This window comes from Brachypodium distachyon, chromosome 5 (assembly GCF_000005505.3).
Source record: "Brachypodium distachyon strain Bd21 chromosome 5, Brachypodium_distachyon_v3.0, whole genome shotgun sequence".
In the NCBI taxonomy this organism is placed as follows: Eukaryota; Viridiplantae; Streptophyta; class Magnoliopsida; order Poales; family Poaceae; genus Brachypodium; species Brachypodium distachyon.
The window spans coordinates 27,308,209-27,329,603 of NC_016135.3; the positions used below are offsets into that span (position 1 = coordinate 27,308,209).

Below are 21,395 nucleotides of genomic sequence, written 5' to 3' on the forward strand. Positions count from 1 at the left end.
ATGTGTCGCTAAATCATGATGGTTGACATTAATCGGAATATATTAACTATAATAGGTGTGGAACATTTGCCCATCTTTACTTAGGGACATAACAAAATCTCTTTCTCTTTAAATAGTTTCCCGCCGCCCTTCCTTATTTTCACCTTAATTTGCCACCACCTCCTTGGCCCCCCTGTTCGACACTGTTTATCTTCACGCTTCTTTCCCCAGACTTGCCATACTATTGACGAAGGCTGTTTGATTATTGGCCCTTACTCTCCTTGTTTGTACAGTCGATCAGCACCGGTAAGCTCCTCCTCTTTTCTTGTTGCCCCCCTCAAGCTTGCCCCTTCTCGCCACGGAGATGCGTCCACGTGTTGATGAGGCATTCACCATTCGTTCCCGAGAATCAAAATTTAGAATATTGAAGCCCAAATACAACAACTGATAATGAACAAATCGATGAATCCGATACAGTCAAGTTTGTAGAGTGAGCGTATGCGCGTGTTTACGAGTGTCTGTTCCTACTATGTTTTTTTAAAGTTCATCAAAATCTTCCCTCATCTCTCGAGAAGGTTCACTATAGAATCTTCACACGAGTGGAAGAAGATGCCAGCAGCGGGCTTTACGAAAGAGGCGGTGGATGTGGTGAAATCTCATAAGCCCAGACTATTTTTTCTTGAGATCCTAGGCCCAGCCCAGAGTAATAATGAATTAATTGGAATCAGTGCAAGTTTCTTCCACCAGGCCTGGCCCAGGCCCATAGTACGTTCGTCTTCCCGGCAAAGCCATTCGCCATATAAATTCCTCGTGGAGAAAAAAAAACACCCGTTCTGTTTCCTGGCAACTGGGTCCCGCCGATCAGGCCGGCGCCGCCCCTACGCCGGTTCCCGACTTCCCGCAGGGCAATTATCTTCCTCGCTTCCCCTCCAAGAAAAAACGAAAAGGAAAAGCCGGCGAAGAGTCAGAGTCAAATCCCCGAGCCACCAACCAACGAACCGGCCTCCCTCCCTCGTCCTCCTCCGCCCCACGGCGCCAACACGCCCAAATCAGCATCCCCCTCCCGGTCAAATCCCCCAAACCCTAGCGCTAATGGCCCGTTAAGCTTTGCTCCGATCACCCGGCCATGGATCCGGGAGGCGGCGGCGGCGGGGCGCTGCTGGAGGACTTCGGGCAGCGGGTGGACCTGACGCGGCGCATCCGCGAGGTGCTGGCCAACTACCCGGAGGGCACGACGGCGCTGCGGGAGCTCATCCAGAACGCGGACGACGCCGGCGCCTCCGCCGTCCGCCTCTGCCTCGACCGCCGCTCGCACGGTGCCCGCTCGCTGCTCGCGCCCGCGCTCGCGCAGTGGCAGGGCCCCGCGCTGCTCGCGCACAACGACGCCGTGTTCACCGACGAGGACTTCGCCAGCATCTCCCGCATTGGGGACAGCAAGAAGGTCTCCCAGGCATGGAAGACCGGCCGCTTCGGGTTAGGCTCGCTCCTCCACCCCTTCTATCTCTTACTAGTACCAAGCTGGCTTGCTTGGAGGCGTAACTTGTAATCTTAAGCTTCCCGAGTAGTGACATTGCACTGCTGTCTTTAGTGTGTGCTTAGTTTCAAGCGGCGTGAAGTATATATGCCGGTGGTGTATATATGCCGGTGGTGGTGTTATTTTTAGTGTGTTCTGTTGCCATGACTTCTGGAATGTGTTTGATCGGCATGATCACTGATGATTTACAAAGGAATGCATGAATGTGATAAGTAAGGATGAGATTGTTTGCAGCTCTTGTTATAGTATTAGTGATTCTGCAGACAGTCCTTTGTTCTATGATTGAAATCTCTTCGAGTTTCGATTTTTTCACCCGTTTTGCAATATCAGCCTCTCTCTGAAGCATAAAGTGTCCTGCAAATGTTTTGTTACTCTAGTTGTACAACTCACGGCTATGTCTTCAGTAAGTTATGATCTGGAAAGCTTCTGGAGCATGCTATTTGTAGGTTGTAACTGTTCTTACTAATGTTCACACCTGTAGTAACCCATGATTTAATTATGTTTCTGCAGGGTTGGTTTCAATTCAGTGTACCACTTGACTGACTTGCCTTCATTTGTGAGTGGCAAGTATGTTGTCATGTTTGACCCCCAGGGTGCTTATCTTCCGAATGTTTCGGCGGCAAATCCTGGAAAGCGCATAGATTATGTCACTTCTACAGCAGTTACACTTTACAGCGATCAGCTTTCACCCTATCGAGCATTTGGTTGCGACATGAAAGCACCATTCCAGGGAACTCTGTTTCGTTTTCCTTTGAGGAATGCTGAGCAAGCATCCTCTAGTCGGTTATCAAGACAAGTGTACACGGAAGATGATATCTTATTTCTTTTTTCTCAACTGTACGAAGAAGCTGTATACAATTTGCTTTTCCTTAAAAACGTCCTCGCACTTGAAATGTATGTATGGGAATCTGATATGAGTGAACCAAAACTAGTATACTCCTGCTCCTTAGGTTCACAGGATGACAATTTGTCCTGGCATCGCCAAGCTCTCATCAGGTTCTCTGGCAATTCTGCTGAATCCTTTGAGCAAAAGATAGATTCCTTTTCTGTGGATTTTGTGTCGGAGGCATTCCTGGGAAAGAAGCTTGAGAAAAAGAGCCATACCTATTTTGTTGTACAGGGAATGGCTTCTGCATTAAGCAAAATAGGTGTTTTTGCAACTGGTGCTGCTAAGGAATATGATCTTCACCTACTGCCTTGGGCTTCTGTTGCTGCTTGCATCTCCAATGTGGGGCCTGAGGTAATACAAGAATCATTTTCAGTTCAATAACCTAGATATGTCCTTATAACTAACCTGGAATTGCTTTTTCTTTCTTTCACTTCACTAACGTAGATATGTCTCTAGAACTACGCTGGAATGCCTTTCAGTTTACTATCCCTAGATATGTCCCTGTAACTCTGCTTAAATTATTTTTTCATTCTGCATGTTTTGTGCTATTGATTCCTGATTAAAGTTATTTTTATTCATACATGCCAACAATGATTTTTTTTTGTAGTTTTTAATGGAGTGGTACTTGTGAGTGTGAAGTGTAACCTGTGCTTGTTTTCATCTCATATTGAACTCAATCTAGCAAGATGGCTGTGTTTCTAGGCCCAACCCATAGAGTCGCAGGTAACTGTTTGGTCTATGGAGCTATGGCTAATGTAATAGTCATGAATTAACCATTCTTTCATGGTTATTTTTTTATTTCTGTGTCAACAGCTAGGCCCTGCCTATTGTTATCTGCCGTTGGTTAATATCAACATATGACATTAACAACGGCTTCCTCGTCTAAAACAGGGAATTTTTGTTCCTTCCATTTCGAGTTCGTCAAAGTCTGTAGGCTAAAAAACTTTAATTGCGAGTGTTGTATCTACAACCGTAAATTGTTTGTTTGGTTTATGTTGCAGAATGAATGTCATATTCTAGAACTATAGCTTAACTTTTGAAGGCTTGGTTCATCATTTCAGTGTCTTGCTCTTCGTTTCTTAGTGTTTGCTGTTTTTGCACTTCATGGCAATTACTGAATTTTACAGGATAGTAATCTCAGAGAAGGTCATGCATTCTGTTTTCTTCCCTTGCCAGTAAGGACAGGACTATCTGTGCATGTGAATGCTTATTTTGAAGTTTCGTCTAATCGACGTGACATTTGGTACGGAGCTGACATGGACAGGGGCGGTAAGCTTCGATCTGACTGGAACAGGCTATTGCTGGAAGATGTTGTTGCTCCACTGTTCAGAGAACTGCTGCTGTCGTTGCGGATGCTTTCGGACTCCACAGTCTCATATTATTCCTTATGGCCAACTGGTTTATACGAGGAACCCTGGAGTATTCTTGTTGACCAAATTTACAAAGTTATCTACACCTTCCCAGTTTTGCAATCAGAAATTAAAGGTGGGGCATGGATATCACCGGCTGAGGCTTTGGTTCACGACGAGGGGTTCTCAAGAAGTAATGATCTTAACGAAGCTCTTGTGTTGTTAGGCATGCCCGTTGTTCGTGTACCAAGTGCAGTTGCTGATATGTTTTCAAAATTCAATACGAAATCCATGCTAAAACGAGTTTCTCCTAATACAGTGAGACATTTCCTCCAAGATTCTGTAAAGCTTGGTACATTAGGAAAATCTCATAAGCTAATATTACTGGAATATTGCCTTATTGATCTAGACAGTGCTGATGTTGGTAAATGCATGAATGGCCTCCCTCTGATTCCACTAGCAAATAAGCAGTATGGAATTTTTTCTGAGATTTTACAAGAGAACCATTATTATGTCTGTGATAGCATAGAGTACGAGCTTTTTTCTGCAGTTGGTGACAGAATAATTGATCGAAGCATACCCCCTGTACTACTAGACAAGCTGTTTCAGATAGCCAATAATTCTCAGGCAAACATTTCAGTAATCGATGGTGCAGTCTTTCTCCAGTTCTTCCCCAGATTATTTCCTCCTGGATGGAAGCATAGAAACCAAGTTCCTTGGGATCCATCATTGGGTGGGTCATCTCCAACGGCACCCTGGTTTAAACTTTTTTGGCAGTATATTGTGGAACACTCTTACGACCTTGATTTGTTCAGTGACTGGCCTATACTGCCTTCTCTTTCTGGGCACCTTTACAGAGGATCTACAGAATCAAAATTAATTGAAACAGAATCACTATCTAGTTTGGTGAAGGAACTCTTGGCAAAGTTAGGTTGCAAGATACTAGATACACATTATTTACGTGAGTGTCAACAACTGTCTCATTACGTGTATGATGGCGATGCAACTGGAGTTCTTCATTCGATCTTTGGGATTGTCTCGCTGGAGGGAGTCGATTTGCATACGCTGTTTCAACGTATCACCCCTGGTGAGAAAAATGAACTGTACCAGTTTCTTCTGGATCCAAAATGGTACTTAGGAGTCTGCCTTTCTGACGAGAGCATAAAATTGTGCAAAAAGTTGCCCATCTTCAGAATATTTGATGGAGGATCTCCCAGTTCTTATGGATTCTCGGATTTATCCCATCCAAGAAAGTATGTGCCACCTCTTGGTGTTCCTGAACACTTGCTCAACTCTGACTTTGTGTTTTGTATATCCCCAAGCAACGAAGATATCATAATGAGGTACTATGGTGTTGAACGCATGTCGAAATCAATCTTCTACCAGAGGTACGTTCTGAACAAGTTAGATGAGTTACAAACAGAGGTTCGTGATTCTGTTCTACTAACTATCTTACAAGATCTCCCTCAGCTGTCCTTGGAGGATCCAAGGTTTAAGGATTGCTTGAAAGTCTTGAAATTCGTCCCAACTATTAATGGTGCCTTGAAAAGTCCTCAGTCACTTTATGATCCTCGGGTAGAAGAACTCTATGCTCTTCTCCAGGAATCAGACTGCTTTCCCAATGGCTTATTTCAAAACCCAGAAGTTCTTGATATGTTGCTCTGTTTGGGGCTTAGAACTTCAGTTTCTATCGATACCATACTACAAAGTGCTCGACAAATTGACTCGCTCGTGCACAAAGATCAGGAGAAGGCTCATTCAAGGGGTAAAGTGCTTCTTTCATATCTTGAAGTTCATGCTCACAAATGGCATGTAAATAAGCCACTTGATGCCCGGAAGAAAGTAAATATGCTTGCTAAAGTTACTACTGTGCTGAGGCCTCGTGATATGTCTCGGGAACTCGATCTTGAAAAGTTCTGGAGTGACCTGAGAATGATTTGTTGGTGTCCTGTGTTGGTTACTGCACCAAGCCCAGCTCTGCCATGGCCTTCAGTATCATCGATGATTGCTCCACCGAAGCAAGTAAGGATGCAGGAAGATATGTGGATTGTTTCTGCTAGCTCACGTATACTTGATGGTGAATGTACTTCCTCAGCTTTGTCTTACAGCTTAGGTTGGTCATCTCCCCCTTCTGGAAGTTCAATTGCAGCTCAGTTGCTTGAGCTAGGCAAAAACAATGAAGTTGTCATTGATCAAGTCCTCCGGCAAGAGTTAGCTTTGGTAATGCCTAAGATTTATTCTTTGCTGACTAATTTGATTGGCTCTGATGAAATGGATATCGTCAAAGTGGTTCTAGAGGGCTGCAGATGGATTTGGGTGGGTGATGGATTCGCAAAAGTTGATGAAGTTGTTTTAAGTGGTCACCTTCACCTCGCGCCTTACATTCGTGTCATTCCAATTGATTTAGCAGTTTTCAAGGACTTGTTCTTGGATCTTGGCATAAAGGAGCAACTTGACACTGTAGATTATGCTAGTATTCTGACCAGAATGGCCACAAGGAAAGCCGCGGCTTCACTAGAAGCTGAAGAACTAAGAACTGCTGTGTTGGTGGTGCAGCATCTAGCCGAGTTCCGGTTTCAGGATCAGCAAACACAGATATATTTACCCGATTCGTCGGCTAGGTTATGTCTATCTTCTGAACTTGTATTTAATGATGCCCCTTGGCTTCTTGACTTTGGTCATGAAATTGCTGGAAATGCATCAACCATTGCTTTCAGCTCAAAGAAATATGTTCACAACTTTGTGCATGGCAATATTTCTAATGATGTGGCAGAAAGGCTAGGTGTCCGCTCTCTACGCCGTCTCTTGCTTGCTGAGAGTTCCGATTCAATGAATTTGAGTTTATCTGGGGTTGCTGAGGCTTTTGGACAGCATGAAGATTTGACTACAAGACTCAAGCATATCGTCGAGATGTATGCAGATGGTCCCGGGATTCTCTTTGAGCTGGTACAGAATGCAGAAGATGCTAAAGCTTCTGAGGTTGTGTTTCTATTGGACAAGACCCAGTATGGTACTTCATCCATTCTTTCACCTGAAATGGCTGAATGGCAAGGGCCTGCCCTCTACTGCTTTAATGACTCAGTTTTTAGTCCACAAGACCTTTATTCCATCTCACGAATTGGTCAAGACAGCAAACTTGAGAAACCTTTTGCAATAGGAAGGTTTGGTCTTGGCTTCAACTGTGTATATCACTTCACAGACATGCCTGGTTTTGTTTCTGGTGAGAATATTGTCATGTTTGACCCACATGCCCGTTATTTGCCAGGCATATCTCCTTCTCATCCAGGTTTAAGGATAAAGTTTGTGGGACGGAGGATCTTAGAACAGTTCCCTGATCAGTTCACCCCATTCTTACACTTCGGTTGCAACTTGCAACAGCCATTTCCAGGTACACTTTTCAGGTTTCCTCTTCGGAATGAAGCTGCTGCTTCAAGAAGTCAAATAAAGAGGGAACAATATGCAACACAAGATGTAGAGATGCTTTTCTCTTCATTCTCTGAAGTTGTATCCGAGGCTCTACTTTTTCTCCGCAACGTTAAAAAGATAACTCTTTATGTCAAGGAGAACGACAGTCAGGAGATGCGACTTGTTCATCGTGTCTCGAAGCACAACATCACTCAGGTGTCCAAAGAACCACATGCACTTAATACGATGCTTGCGTTTGTACATGGAAATCAATCATCAGGAATGAACAGGAACAATTTTTTCAATAAGTTGAATAAGATTAAAGATAGTGATTTGCCCTGGAGTTGTCAAAAGGTTGCTATTCTTGAGCAAAGCCCTAATGCCCACTTGGTGCATTCATGGATCTTAACCGAGTGTATAGGTGGCGGTCATGCTAGAAAGTTGTCAACTGCCTCTGATAGTAAATCTCACTTCTTTGTTCCCTGGGCATCTGTTGCTGCATATCTGCACTCTGTGAGTGTGGATGATACCAAAGAACTGTCTGGTGAAGGCGAAGTCAATCATGATGATTTGGTCCTCAAGCATCTAGCTCTTCGATCTTCTCAGGACAGGAAGTTTTTTGAGGGTCGGGCCTTTTGCTTTCTTCCTCTACCAATAAATACTAGCATACCAGTGCATGTAAATGCTTATTTTGAACTATCATCAAATCGAAGGGATATATGGACTGGAAATGACATGGCGGGGGGAGGAAGAGTACGTTCGGAATGGAATCTTGCACTGCTAGAAGATGTAGCTGCTCCTGCTTATGGCCACCTCCTTGCAGCCATTGCAGAAGAGCTGGGCCCCTCTGACCTGTTTCTCTCATTCTGGCCTACTGCTGTCGGTGTGGAACCATGGTCTTCCATGGTGAGGAAACTTTATGTATCAATCGCAGAACTTGGACTTCATGTTCTGTATACAAAAGCTCGAGGTGGCCATTGGGTGTCAACAAGGCAGGCTATATTTCCTGATTTCAGTTTCTCAAAGGCAATCGAGCTGGCAGAAGTTCTCTCCCAAGCTGGTTTGCCTCTGGTATCTGTATCCAAGCCGATAGTAGACAGTTTCATGAATGCATATCCATCAGTTCATCTCTTGAACCCACATTTGCTAAGGAATTTATTGATCCGAAGGAAGCGTGGGTTCAGAAGCAGAGAAGATGCCATACTTGTTCTGGAGTACTGCTTGAGTGATATGGATGATCCTACCCTTTCTGACAAATTGCAAGGATTGGCTCTTCTCCCTTTGGCAAATGGATCATTCACAACATTCAATAACCGAGGAGAGGGTGAAAGAGTATTCTTTACTTCACAAATGGAATTTGACCTTCTTAAGGATTCCATACCACATCTTGTTATTGACAACTCTTTACCAGATGGTGTTTTGAAGAAGTTATTTGACATGGCTTCTTCTGCACGGTCAAATATGTACTTATTCACATGCAATTTCCTCCTTGAGCTGTTGCCTAGGATTTTGCCCCCTGAATGGCAGCACGCCAAGCAGTTGTCTTGGTTTCCTGAACAGCAAGGTCAGCCAAGCGTGGAATGGATGATATTGCTCTGGAATTTCTTGCGTCATTCATGTGAAGATCTTTCAATATTTGCAAAGTGGCCTATACTACCGCTAGTAGATAGCAAGCTTATGCAACTTGGCAATGCTTCAAATGTAATAAGAGGTGATGGTTGGAGTGAAAATATGTACTCGCTACTTCAGAAATTGGGATGTTTCTTTCTGAGGCCTGATCTACAGATAGATCATCCTCAGTTAGCAAATTTTATTCAGGAATCTACGGCAGCTGGTGTTTTGAATGCTGTGCATTCTGTTGCTTCTGATGTCCAGGATATCAAGCAACTGTTTGAGAGTACTTCATTGGCCGAAACACATGAGCTCCGCAGTTTTATTTTCCAGTCAAAGTGGTTTTCAGGAAGTCTGATTAACACTTCACACATGAATACAACCATGAACCTCCCTATATTTGAATCTTATAAATCCAGGGAGCTTGTTACTTTGACAAATCCTAGAAAGTGGCTTAAACCTGACGGTGTACATGAGGATTTGCTGAACGAAAGTTTCATAAGAACTGAATCTGAAAAGGAAAAGTCGATTTTAGTATCATATTTTGATGTAAGGGAACCTGAAAAGGCTGAATTTTACAAGGATCATGTGCTTCCTCGAATGTCAGAGTTTTTATCACAGCCAGCTATTGTTTCAGCAATTGTCCGTGATGTGAAAGTGTTAATAGAAAATGATAATTCCGTGAGAGATGCATTTTCTGAGGCCCCTTTTGTCTTAGCAGCTAGTGGAGCATGGCTACATCCTTCAAGGTCTCTCTCTCTCTCTCTCTCTCTCTCTCTGTGATATCTGAGCATGCACATTTAGGTTGGTAGACGCAATCCTGTTTTCCCGCACTATCCAGTAGCTTTGATAGCACATAAAATATACATTTTCATTTCCTTAAGTATAAGCAAGTAACACTTGTTTTTCTTTCAGGCTTTATGATCCCCGCGTGCCTGAGTTACATAAGTTGCTGCACAAGGAAACCTTCTTTCCTTCAGAAAAGTTCATGACAACTGAAATAATTGAATTGTTGGCAAGTTTTGGACTGAAAAGAACATTCGGCTTTAGTACTTTGCTTGACATTGCAAGGTCAGTATCACTGGTTCACAATTCAGGACAAGAAGATGAAGCAGTTGCACATGGGAAAATGCTACTTACCTATCTAAATTTTCTGGAATGGAAGACGTCAAACATGGAGGACGAGAATACATTCCATGAGGTTGACAATCTGGAAGCTTCTAAAATCGATGAAAATTTGGATGCAGAAAAGAAAGGGGATGGGTCTGACCCGGACCTAACACTTGCGTCTTTGTTCTCAAACTTTGATCATGACCTACCGGAACATGAGTTTTGGTCAGAGCTGAAAAATATTTCTTGGTGTCCTGTCCATGTCGCACCATTACTCAAAGGTCTTCCATGGTTCATATCCGAAGGTCATGTAGCACCCCCAGTCATTACAAGGCCGAGATCACAAATGTGGCTTGTTTCATCCAAAATGCGGATACTTAGTGACGATTCTTGTTCCATGTATCTGCAAAGAGAACTCGGTTGGTTAGACCCACCAAATGTTAACATTTTATCGTCCCAGTTAGTTGAGCTTTCCAAGTCCTATGATGAACTCAAGAAGTTTTCTCAAGACACAGCCATTGATACTGTCATGGTAAAGGAGATCCAACTAATCTACTCGAAATTGCAAAATATCGTTGATAGTGACGATGCCAACATTCTAAAAGAGAATCTGGATGGAATCCCATGGATATATGTAGGGGATAGGTTTGTGCCTCCGCATGCACTTGCCTTTGAGTCACCGGTAAAATATCATCCTTATCTTTATGCAGTTCCGTCTGAACTGTCAGAATTTAAGAAATTACTCCTCGATTTGGGTGTGCGGCAGACATTTGATGCAATGGATTATCTCAATGTACTTTGCCGGTTACAAGGTGATGCCAAAGGAGAGCCATTATCTACAGAGCAACTAAGTTTTGTTCATTGTGTTTTGGAAGCGTTTGTGGATTGTTATCCTGACAATCAAGCAGCTGATGTATTGCTGAATTCATTGGTGATTCCAGATTCATTTGGTGTTCTGACACCTTCGAGAAACCTTGTCTATAATGATGCACCCTGGATGAGTACTGATCCTACTGCAAAGAATTTTGTACATCCTAGTATTGGTAATGATCTAGCTAATAGACTAGGGGTACGCTCTCTCCGTGGATCATCATTACTGGACGATGAGCTAATGAGGGACTTGCCATGCATGGAGTATGCTAAAATAAGTGAGTTGCTGGCTCTCTATGGTGAGAGTGACTTTATTTTGTTTGACCTTATTGAGCTAGCCGATTATTGCAATGCAAAGAAAGTGCACCTGATCTATGATAAACGAGATCATCCAAAACAGTCCTTGTTGCAGCAAAGCCTAGGTATGCTACAAACTGTTTCTCTAATTATTTTATGGGTATTTTTCTTTATTCCAGTAAACAGTCTGCTAGCAGTAGTTATTGTTCTGTCTCTCTGTTTATGTTTTATACGCTTAATCCTACGACCGAAGTTACTGTACCTAAATATTTGACCCATTTAATGTATGCTTAATTCATTTCTTTTTCCAAATTTTATCTTTTAGGTGACCTCCAGGGTTCTTCATTGACAGTGGTCTTTGAAGGAACCATGATAAGCCGAGAAGAAATTTGCAGCCTCCAACTTCCTCCTCCCTGGAAACTGAGGGGAAACACTTTAAACTATGGATTGGGACTTCTTAGCAGTTATTTTGTATGTGATGCCTTGACTATTCTTTCGGCTGGCTATTTCTACATTTTCGATCCGTTGGGCTTGACTGGTGGTGCGACTTCGACTGCTACCTCGTCTGCCAGATTCTTCTCTTTGATAGGTACAGTTGTTAGTTCAATTTCATCTGCCGAATTCTTTTGTATAATAAGCACTATTATTATTTGTTTTATGTTCTGCGCACTGAGGTGGGTGTAAAACCTGTTACTGTAGAAGTGTATCCTTATTTCAAGTTGGAATCTTTATCTTCCATCAGGTTGAATTGTCATATTCTTGTTGGTTAGTAATTGTTACAATGCATTCAGTGTCCAAAGTAAGCAGTGAGCTATGGAAATTGAAGCCTGCATGTGTACTCCTTACCGATACCTTGGAGACACTTATCGTGCCATCAGAAACTATTAGGCTTCTTCATCACTTAAGCAGTACAGACTTGATTGAGCTGAACTTCGTTACAACTTACGTTTCATTCAAAATTTCCAGGATTAATGGACTAAAGTTTATTACTGGATTTCAGGGAGGAAACCTCCTTATCCATCATTTTTTTTTGAGAGGCCTTGTCCATCATAATTGGCAAAACCATGTTACAGTTTTTTCATATGTCAACATGAAGCACCGAGGATGGAGAATAATCCGTGTCACAATTTGCTGAAAGGCTTTGAACTTGTTTTACCTTCCAGATTCTCATTTCTGACTGAACTTAGTCACTTACGATGGATGGTTGATATGGTTACGATGCTAATCATTTAGATCGACCAATGTGTTTACATGATTAATTTTGTAAGTTGCATTGAAATTGGACAAGACAAACACAAATAAGAAGCTAAAAGAAATACAAAAAGTTCACCATGTGCACCAATTCTGTTTGGGCAGAAAGCAATGTCGAGATCAAACTTAATAAGTCATAATCCACTAAATTTTATTTTCGATCCATGTTGAAACCTGTATCATCCCAAAACTTCTAGTTCATTCATTTTATCATTTAACTGTTGCATCCCTGTTTGGCAACATTTGAACTTGCGAAATCACAACGCATGTGAATTTTCAGTATTAGTTCTTTGTTGTCTATATTAGTATATTTTGGATCAATATCAGCCCATTGTTTTTGATATTTTGGAGGAAGCCCTTAATGCTATTCTCTTTTCAGGAAATGACTTGGTCGAGAGATTTCGTGACCAATTCCTCCCAATGCGTGTTACACAGGAGCCTTCACTGTCTTCTGCAAACTCCACGGTTATTCGAATGCCTTTATCATCAAAATGCCTCAAAGAACTTGAAGCAGGTTGCAATAGAGTAAAGCAGATTTTTGATCGATTTATACAGAATCCATCCAGTGCTCTTCTGTGCCTGAGGTCAGTCATCCAGGTAAGGATTATTTGTGGAGGGAGTTGCTCAGATTACTTTCATACATTCCATTTGGTCTTTCCACTGCAAAGTGTTACGGCTTGTCTATTTCTACACTCGAAATTAATTAGTCTACTGTATTGGATTTCATATCCTGAGACCACGTTGATGTACTATAACTGCAAATAAGACATTTTTATTTCGTACATTCACTGTTTATTCCCTTAAGATGAAGATTCACATTGTTTATACTTCCCATGTCAAAATCTTATTTTTTTTTCAAAGTCGACATTTTATTCTTCCCATAGTTTTGTAGTTTTGTTTGCTATTATCGTTTATTCTATTTTGTTCTGTCCTCTTGGGGTTATTTGGGACTGCAATTGTATTTATTTTTAACTGGTTGAGCATGTATTGAAGGTAAACCAGAGATTACGGACTAGTTTTTTGTGAAGCTGCCAATCAATAGTTCTAGCAGGAAAATATGGTTAAAGCTGATCACATTACCTTTGCAATAGGATTTTCCTTTGACCTGCCTATATGTTGATCTTTCTTGAAAGATATTGAATATGCAAAAATGCCTTCTATTTAATAGATTTATTCAGTGTATAATGTGAACATGTTATTGAGCTGGATCAGCAGGGTAGTCTTTCTTGTGGATTAAAACACCGGATCAATAATACTACCTCTGATCCATAAGAAGTGTATCAGATTTTGTACTAATGTACAAAGTTGTACTAAATTTGAGACACTTATTATGGATCGGAGAGAGTATTAAACTTCCAACCCTTGTTGGTCTTTTGGAGGTTGACTAATTCGTCAAATGGTATTTACATGGCCAACCTGCATAGTATTTTTATAGATAGTAGTCAACAATGAAAAAGTCATACTGCATCCACACGATAGTTACTTACAATAGACTGCCGGTAGTAATTTAAAAAAACCATAGCTACAATATAGAGTACATACCACCTATTCAGAAACAGTGGCGATAAAGCTTCAGTGGATTATTTGGAAGCATGGTTTTAAAAAAAACATGATCTCCTGCTTGTCTCAAGTGTTGTCAATGTGATTTAAATCAGGTATCTTTATCAACGTGGGAGAATGGAGCCTCTCAGCCAACCCTGGACTATTCCGTACTTGTCGATCCATCAGTAGCTACTTTGAGAAAACCATTTTCGGAAAAGAAATGGAGAAAGTTTCAAATATCCAGAATATTTGCAAGTACAAGTGCAGCTATCAAAATGCAACCTATAGATGTGCATGTGATTGAGAGTGGCTGCAGTTATATTGACAAATGGTTTGTTTCCCTCTGCCTTGGATCAGGGCAAACACGAAATATGGCTCTTGACAGGTTTGTCTCTTTCAGATCATATTGTAGCTGAGAGTTTTTTGCATTTAAATCCTACTTGTTTTAGATACTTCGACAATCCCTCCTATGTAATTTTACCATTTCCCAAAGAACTTCCATGAACGTTACTAAATGTGTGTGCTGACGAAAGGACCTTTCTGTTTCAGACGGTATCTTGCCTATAACTTAACCCCTGTTGCTGGAGTAGCAGCGCACATAGCTCGGAATGGAGTGCCGACCAATATAAATGCATCCGGTTGTATATTATCTCCGTTACCGCTATCTGGGTCAATAAGCATGCCAGTCACGACTCTAGGTCATTTCCTTGTGAGGCATGACAGTGGGCGCTACATCTTTGGCAGCAGACATGATAACTCTTTGCGAGAACTTGAAATGAACAGAAAGAAGTTGGTTGAGGCATGGAATGAGGAACTTATGCTATGCGTGCGTGATTCATATGTTGAGATGGTCCTAGAATTTCAAAAGCTTAGGAAGGACCCTCAATCTTCTGCTATTGAATCAAGGTCTGCACACTCTGTGAGTATGATTTTACAGGCTTATGGTGATAGGGTATACTCTTTCTGGCCAAGATCGAAACAACATACAGTTTCACTCACTGGGCATGGTTCTACTGCAACTAATTTGAGTTCTCCAAGAACATCTAAAGAAGATTGGCAATCCTTAATAGAGCAAGTGATAAAACCATTCTATTTACGGTTGGCTGATCTTCCTGTTTGGCAACTTTATCGGGGAAATCTTGTTAAAGTGGATGAGGGTATGTTCTTATCTCACTCAGGGAGTGGAGATGATGATAACCTACCATCTGCTACTGTCTGTAGTTTCATTAAAGAGCATTATCCTGTTTTTTCTGTACCATGGGAGTTGGTTAGTGAAATCCAGGCAGTTGGAGTTACTGTAAGAGAGATCAGGCCGAAGATGGTTAGAGGTCTACTAAAAGATTCTTCATCCGTTTTACTTCGATCTATCGAAACATATATAGATGTTCTTGAATACTGCTTCTCAGATATGGACCCATACCGTTTTTCAGATCTTCATAGACCTCATGAATCACAACCTAACAGTCAACTTGCTGAACCAGTGAATTATTCTATATCAAATTTCATGACATCTTCAAGCAGCTCATTGTCTTACCATACGAGCACACACAGGCCGGGTGCTTCTGGGGGCGATGCACTTGAAATTATGACATACTTTGGAAAGGCCCTATATGATTTTGGTCGGGGGGTTGTTGAGGATATCAGCAAGACCAGTGACCCAGCATCCCATAGAGCCCAAACTGTTGAGAATAATGTGTTGTCATCTATCATATCTGAGCTCAAAGGTGTCCCATTTCCGACGTCAACAAAATGTTTAGCAAGGCTGGGAGTCACGGAGCTTTGGATAGGCAGTGAGGAGCAGCAGCTCTTGATGTACCCGCTGTTGGGTCACTTTATCCATCATCAATGCTTAGAAAAACCCTTCTTGGCGCTGCTGCTCTCCACTCAGGTTATTCATACGCCTCTGAAGTTGAGGAGTTTTTCTCCTCACTTATTATCAGGCCATTTGAAGCACATATTTGATGAGCGTTGGGTACACCATGCAGTCGAGAAGAAGTCGCAATGGATTCCTTGGGATAGTAATGCTGATTCATCAACTAGTGGACCAACTCCCAAATGGATCAGAAGCTTCTGGAAAATATTTAGCTCCTTGAATGGCGAGCTTTCACTTTTGTCTGATTGGCCCTTGATTCCTGCTTTTGTAAACAGGCCAGTTTTGTGCCGTGTGAAAGAATGCCATCTGCTATTTGTACCACCAGTTGATGATTCAAATGCTCAGACATTACATGTTAGTGGGGTTGTTGATGATGTAGCTGGAGAGGTTGACGTATCTGGTCCATGCGGAGATGAAACTGGTGAAGTTGAACAGAAGAGCGCACTTTGTACTGCATTTGACTCGATGAACTCAAAGTTTCCATGGTTACCTGCTCTGCTTAACCAGTTGAACATACCAATTTTTGATTTGTCTTTTCCGGAGTGTGGTGCCATATGCAATCTGTTTCCTTCTCGTGATCGAACTCTTGGACAGACGATTGCTTCTAAATTGGTTTCAGCAAAAAATAATAACCATTTATCTTCATCAGTTAGTCTATCAAGTGAAGATTGTGATAGACTGTTAGCATTATTTGTTTCAGAGTTCAGATTATCTAGCAACCACCTTTATCAGAGAGAAGAACTGGATGTCTTGAGGGAGCTCCCCATGTATAAAACAGTTACAGGAACATACACTAGTCTGCTGGGGTCTGATCATTGCATTCTTTCTCCTACAGCATTCTTTCATCCCAGTGATTCCCGGTGTCTTTCTAGTTCAGCTAATGCAAATTTGTTTCTCCAAGCTTTGGGGGTTGAACAATTAAATGATCAAGAAATACTAGTGAGGTTTGCTTTGCCTGGCTTTGGGAATAAAACAGCTCAAGAGAAGGAAGACATTTTAGCCTACTTGTATTCTAATTGGAGAGATCTGCAACTGAATTCGGCTGTGGTAAACACCTTGAGGGAGACTAATTTCGTGATAAATGCAAATGAGTTTTGTACAGAACTGTTCAAACCAAAGGAACTACTTGACCCTTCGGATGCTTTGCTGGCCTCAGTATTTTCTGGGGAGAGAAATAAGTTCCCTGCTGAAAGGTTCATGTCAGATGGTTGGCTTGGTATACTCAGGAAAGCGGGTCTTCGAACATCCATAGAGGCTGATATGATAGTACAGTGTGCGAAGAAAATAGAAACAATGGGAAATGTTGTGATGTCATCTTTAGAAGACCAGGATGACTTTGAGGCAGACTTGTCAGACAGAAAAAATGAAATTCCATTGGAGTTATGGTCTTTGGCAGAATCTGTTGTAAATGTGATTTTGGCAAATTTTGCGACTTTGTACGATAATGGTTTTTGCCAAAAGATCGGAGAAATTGTATTTGTGCCTGCGGAAAAGGGTTTTCCAAGTATTGGTGGCAAGAGAGGGGGTAGAAGGGTACTTGCCTCTTATAGTGAAGCTATCTTATCAAAAGACTGGCCATTAGCCTGGAGTTCTGCTCCAATTCTTGCCAAACAAGCAATTGTCCCGCCTGAATTTTCTTGGGGGGCATTTCGGCTTCGGAGTCCTCCTGCCTTCTCTACAGTTCTGAAGCACTTACAGGTCAATGTCGTAAAATACTCACATTTTCTTATCATTATGATTTCTTTCTTAATTTGTGAAACTAAACAGAGTGTTGGGAGAGGCAATGGTGAGGACACGCTAGCGCACTGGCCATCTTCATCAGGGATAATGACAGTAGAAGATGCCTTTCTCCAGATCTTGCAGTATTTGGATAAAGTATGGGGAACAATATCGTCTTCAGGTAGCACAAATACACAACTAATTGCTTTTATCTCACTGTACATGCCATATATTTGTTGCCATTATGTAAGAGCAGCTTTAGCATGTACAGTACGAGCAATAGCCCAAAATCATAACGCGGTTAAATTTGGAGTGAGGAGCATAATCCTATGGGAACCATAATCCTCACCCAATTTAGTATTTCTCACAGTAATCTTGTTGTCTGTGAGGAGCATTTAACTTTGCAAATCCCTCAAGGGTCAAGATAACATTTCCAGATTAAACATGGACCTGTAATGGACATGCACATGCGTGTCTCCTACTATATCTAGATTTGATCTAATTAAATTTCCTCGTTGCGTCAAACTTTGAGGACTGCTCTGTAGATTTATTTCAGGCAGAATTATTCTGTTGCTCGAGTGTTTTTTGCCTCTTGCTGGTATCATGAAGAACTCAACATTATATATATTCCATGGACATGTACGATCATGTCAGGGCACTACACGATGTTGCTTCGTGGCAGCAGTGAGAAGTCATAACTCACAACCACAAAGCCAATGTGCTAATAACGAACCCTTTTCTTTTTAATATAAAATGCTAATAACGAACTTGACATGCACTTAAGCATAAATATATGCTCCTTTTTTGCTATGCAAAGCACAAAACTGAAAGGCGCAGTTACTTTTTGTTGCTTTGGGAAAATAGATCCACCATTACTCTAACCAAATGTTTTCATTGCTTTCTTTTCTTTTCAGAGAGAACAGAATTGCAGAAACTGGCATTTATACCAGTTGCAAATGGTACTCGGTTAATAGCAGTGAAATCACTTTTTGCTCGTCTGACAATCGACATGTCACCTTTTGCATTTGAACTTCCAAGTTTGTATCTTCCATTTGTCGCCATTCTTAGAGAAATTGGGATGCAGGAAAGCCTTACAAATTCATATGCAAGGGAACTTCTTTTAGATATCCAAAAGGCATGTGGTTACCAACGCCTCAACCCAAATGAACTCCGTGCAGTGATGGAAATCTTGGACTACATGTGTTCTGGAGTCAACCAGGCTATCTCGGATGGATCAGAAGGGCTCTTTGATTCAGTAATACCAGATGATGGCTGCAGGCTGGTCTCAGCTACATCATGTGTATATATTGACCCATATGGTTCTCATTTACTGAGTAGTATAAATACATACAAGATAAGATTTGCTCACCCAGATCTTCCTCGGAATATTTGCAAGGCATTGGGCATAAAAATGCTCTCTGATGTCATTGTAGAGGTATAGTTTTGTATGAGATCTGAAATTTTTCTACCAATTAAACAATTTTGTGGAAGCAATGTTAATTGATTTTCTTTATCAAATTAAATTCCCTTTTCAGGAACTTGATGGAAAAGAAGAACTTGTGGTTCTGGATAGCATTTGCTCTGTTACTCTGGACAGAATAAAAGAGAAGCTGCTCTGTAAATCTTTGCATGATGCATTAAGGATTGTGATGATCGGTGTAGCCAATCATTTCCCTTCTTTTGAAGCCCTCAATCTAGTGCAGATAGAGAGTATACTGGAGGATATATCACAGAATCTGCAGTTTGTTAAGCATGTCCATACTCGCTTTTTGTTGCTTCCCAATCTCCAAGATGTTACAAGAACTGCCCAGCATCCTTCTATTGCTGAATGGTCAGGCAATGGAAAGCACCGGAGCATTTATTATGCCAACAAATCCATGGGCCATATTCTAGTTGCGGAGCCCCCAAGTTTTTTGACAATACATGATGTTATTGCAATTGTTGTTAGTCGCAGATTAGGGGCACCCGTAATCTTGCCGGTCGCTTCGATATTTGCATGCCCAGATGGTTCAGAGAAAGAAGTCCTTGAAATACTCCATCTGGGCACTGAAACTGGAGTTTCAAAACGTGAAGGAAGGTATGATGGTTCCCTGGGAGCAGAGTTGTTATCACAAGATGCTCGTCAGGTACAATTCCTTCCTTTAAGACCGTTTTATAGCGGAGAAATTGTGGCATGGAAGACAGGAAAAGAAGGGGAGAAGATCAGGTATGGTAGGGTTCCTGAAGATGTAAGGCCATCAGCTGGCCAAGCACTTTACAGGTTCCCAGTGGAGACAGCTCCCGGGGAGACTCGCATGCTACTCTCCAGTCAGGTTTACTCGTTTAAGAGCGTTTCAATGGCTGATCTATCTTCTGCACATTTCCAATTGGATGGTGGTAGAGTGGCAGAAGTTGGACAACAGGGTCACACGCCCATCAACACTAGAACTGATGTAGTAGACGACATGGTTAGTTTCCTTTTTGTGCAATTTCCGCTTCTTGCAAACTAGATTGGTGTGTTAAATTACTTTTATTCTTTACAGGCTGCTGGGCTTGAATATGGCAAAGTGTCTTCCATGGAGCTGGTACAAGCAGTCCATGATATGCTTTCAGCTGCAGGGGTAAGGATAGATGCTGAGAAGGAAACACTGCTGCAGAGCACTCTTTCCTTGCAAGACCAGCTTCAAGAATCTCAAGTGGCGCTCTTGGTGGAGCAGGTTTGTTAACTTCACTATCTCTTCTATTGTCTTAAAATCAGTTTTTATCCATTCAGGTAGTGCATTATGGATGGACCATATCATATTTTCAGGAGATTTCACGAGTATTTTAGATATTTTCACAGGGGTGTCCACGCACTGTCTGGGAAATTCTTTAGCGTAGGGTAACCCTTTGCGAATCTGGGATCAGCATAGCTTGTGGAAATACTTAAAAAGGTCAACTTTATCATAAGATGGAGCCCACATAACATGTTCATATAAGGGGGAGCAGAGAGATAAAAATAATTTATATTGCTTGTGGGCAGCCCACGAGCTTGAGGTTGACCTTAAGCTTAAAGACCACTTTGTTTCTCTCACAATGTATAAGGCCGTCCATAAGGATTTGCCACGTCCCACCTAGGCCTTATGTACATCTTTTTTGCACATTGTCAATGCCCTTGGACAAAACAATATTCCAGGGGAAATTTGTAACTTCATAGATGCATTTTCGTAGCGTATCTTAAGCTGCCTAGAATTACCGTTCCAAATCCAAACTGACAGCACTTGTTCTGCATATGCTTTGCCTATGACACTGAAAGTCGTCTGAACTACTGTAGGAGAAAGCCGAGTCAGCAGTCAGAGAAGCGGATGTCGCCAAGGCAGCATGGTCATGCCGCGTCTGCCTGAATTCCGAGGTCAACATGACTATAATACCATGCGGTCACGTCCTGTGTAATAGATGCTCCAGTTCAGTCTCACGGTGCCCATTTTGCCGGACACAAGTGTCCAGACTGATGAAAATATTCAGGCCATGATTCCATGAAGACATCGATGGATGTATCTATTTTGACGTTCTCTGGTCTGCGTCCTTGGCATGATTGTCGTTGGTGGCATTCAGTTTCCCATTATTTGCTAGAATGGAAAACGATGCGGCCTGTGTCTGTAAATATTCACTCTAGCTCCTGTACAGCCACGATCATTTTAGTGCAGATTCATTGAAAAGTCTCTTGAGAAGTCTCTTTTGTCACTTCCAATTTTTCAAACAGTGCTCGGTCTCTGACACCTGAAGCTGGTAGGTGTATGATTCAGTATGAGTGTCCCAAAAAACATCCAGAAGCACAGCTACAAGATACCTGACGTTTCAGGTTTATAGACTCGAAAGTGTTCAGAGTTTTTCTTCCAACTCTCTTGTTGGCTCAAAGTCTTGTTTCTTTGCTGATGAAACCATCGACCTGTGATTTATTTCAATCTGACCGCAGGAAATCCTCCTAATTTCTGGCGGCCGAGTCAC

The 21,395-nt window shown here is 41.8% G+C and overlaps 1 protein-coding gene across 1 annotated transcript; it reads left to right on the forward strand.

The window, feature by feature from the left end:
• The first annotated feature begins 911 nt into the window (after nt 1–911).
• Nucleotides 912–21,131, forward strand: LOC100821071 (sacsin). Its single transcript, XM_010242302.3, has 13 exons — nt 912–1,452; nt 2,024–2,753; nt 3,530–9,516; nt 9,683–11,169; nt 11,370–11,633; nt 12,675–12,892; nt 13,951–14,222; nt 14,387–17,408; nt 17,478–17,610; nt 18,344–18,864; nt 18,965–19,876; nt 19,952–20,125; nt 20,722–21,131. Exons 1-13 carry the CDS (start codon nt 1,106–1,108, stop codon nt 20,917–20,919), a joined length of 14,265 nt encoding a protein of 4,754 aa, XP_010240604.1. The 5' UTR covers nt 912–1,105; the 3' UTR covers nt 20,920–21,131.
• Nucleotides 21,132–21,395: the final 264 nt, after the last annotated feature.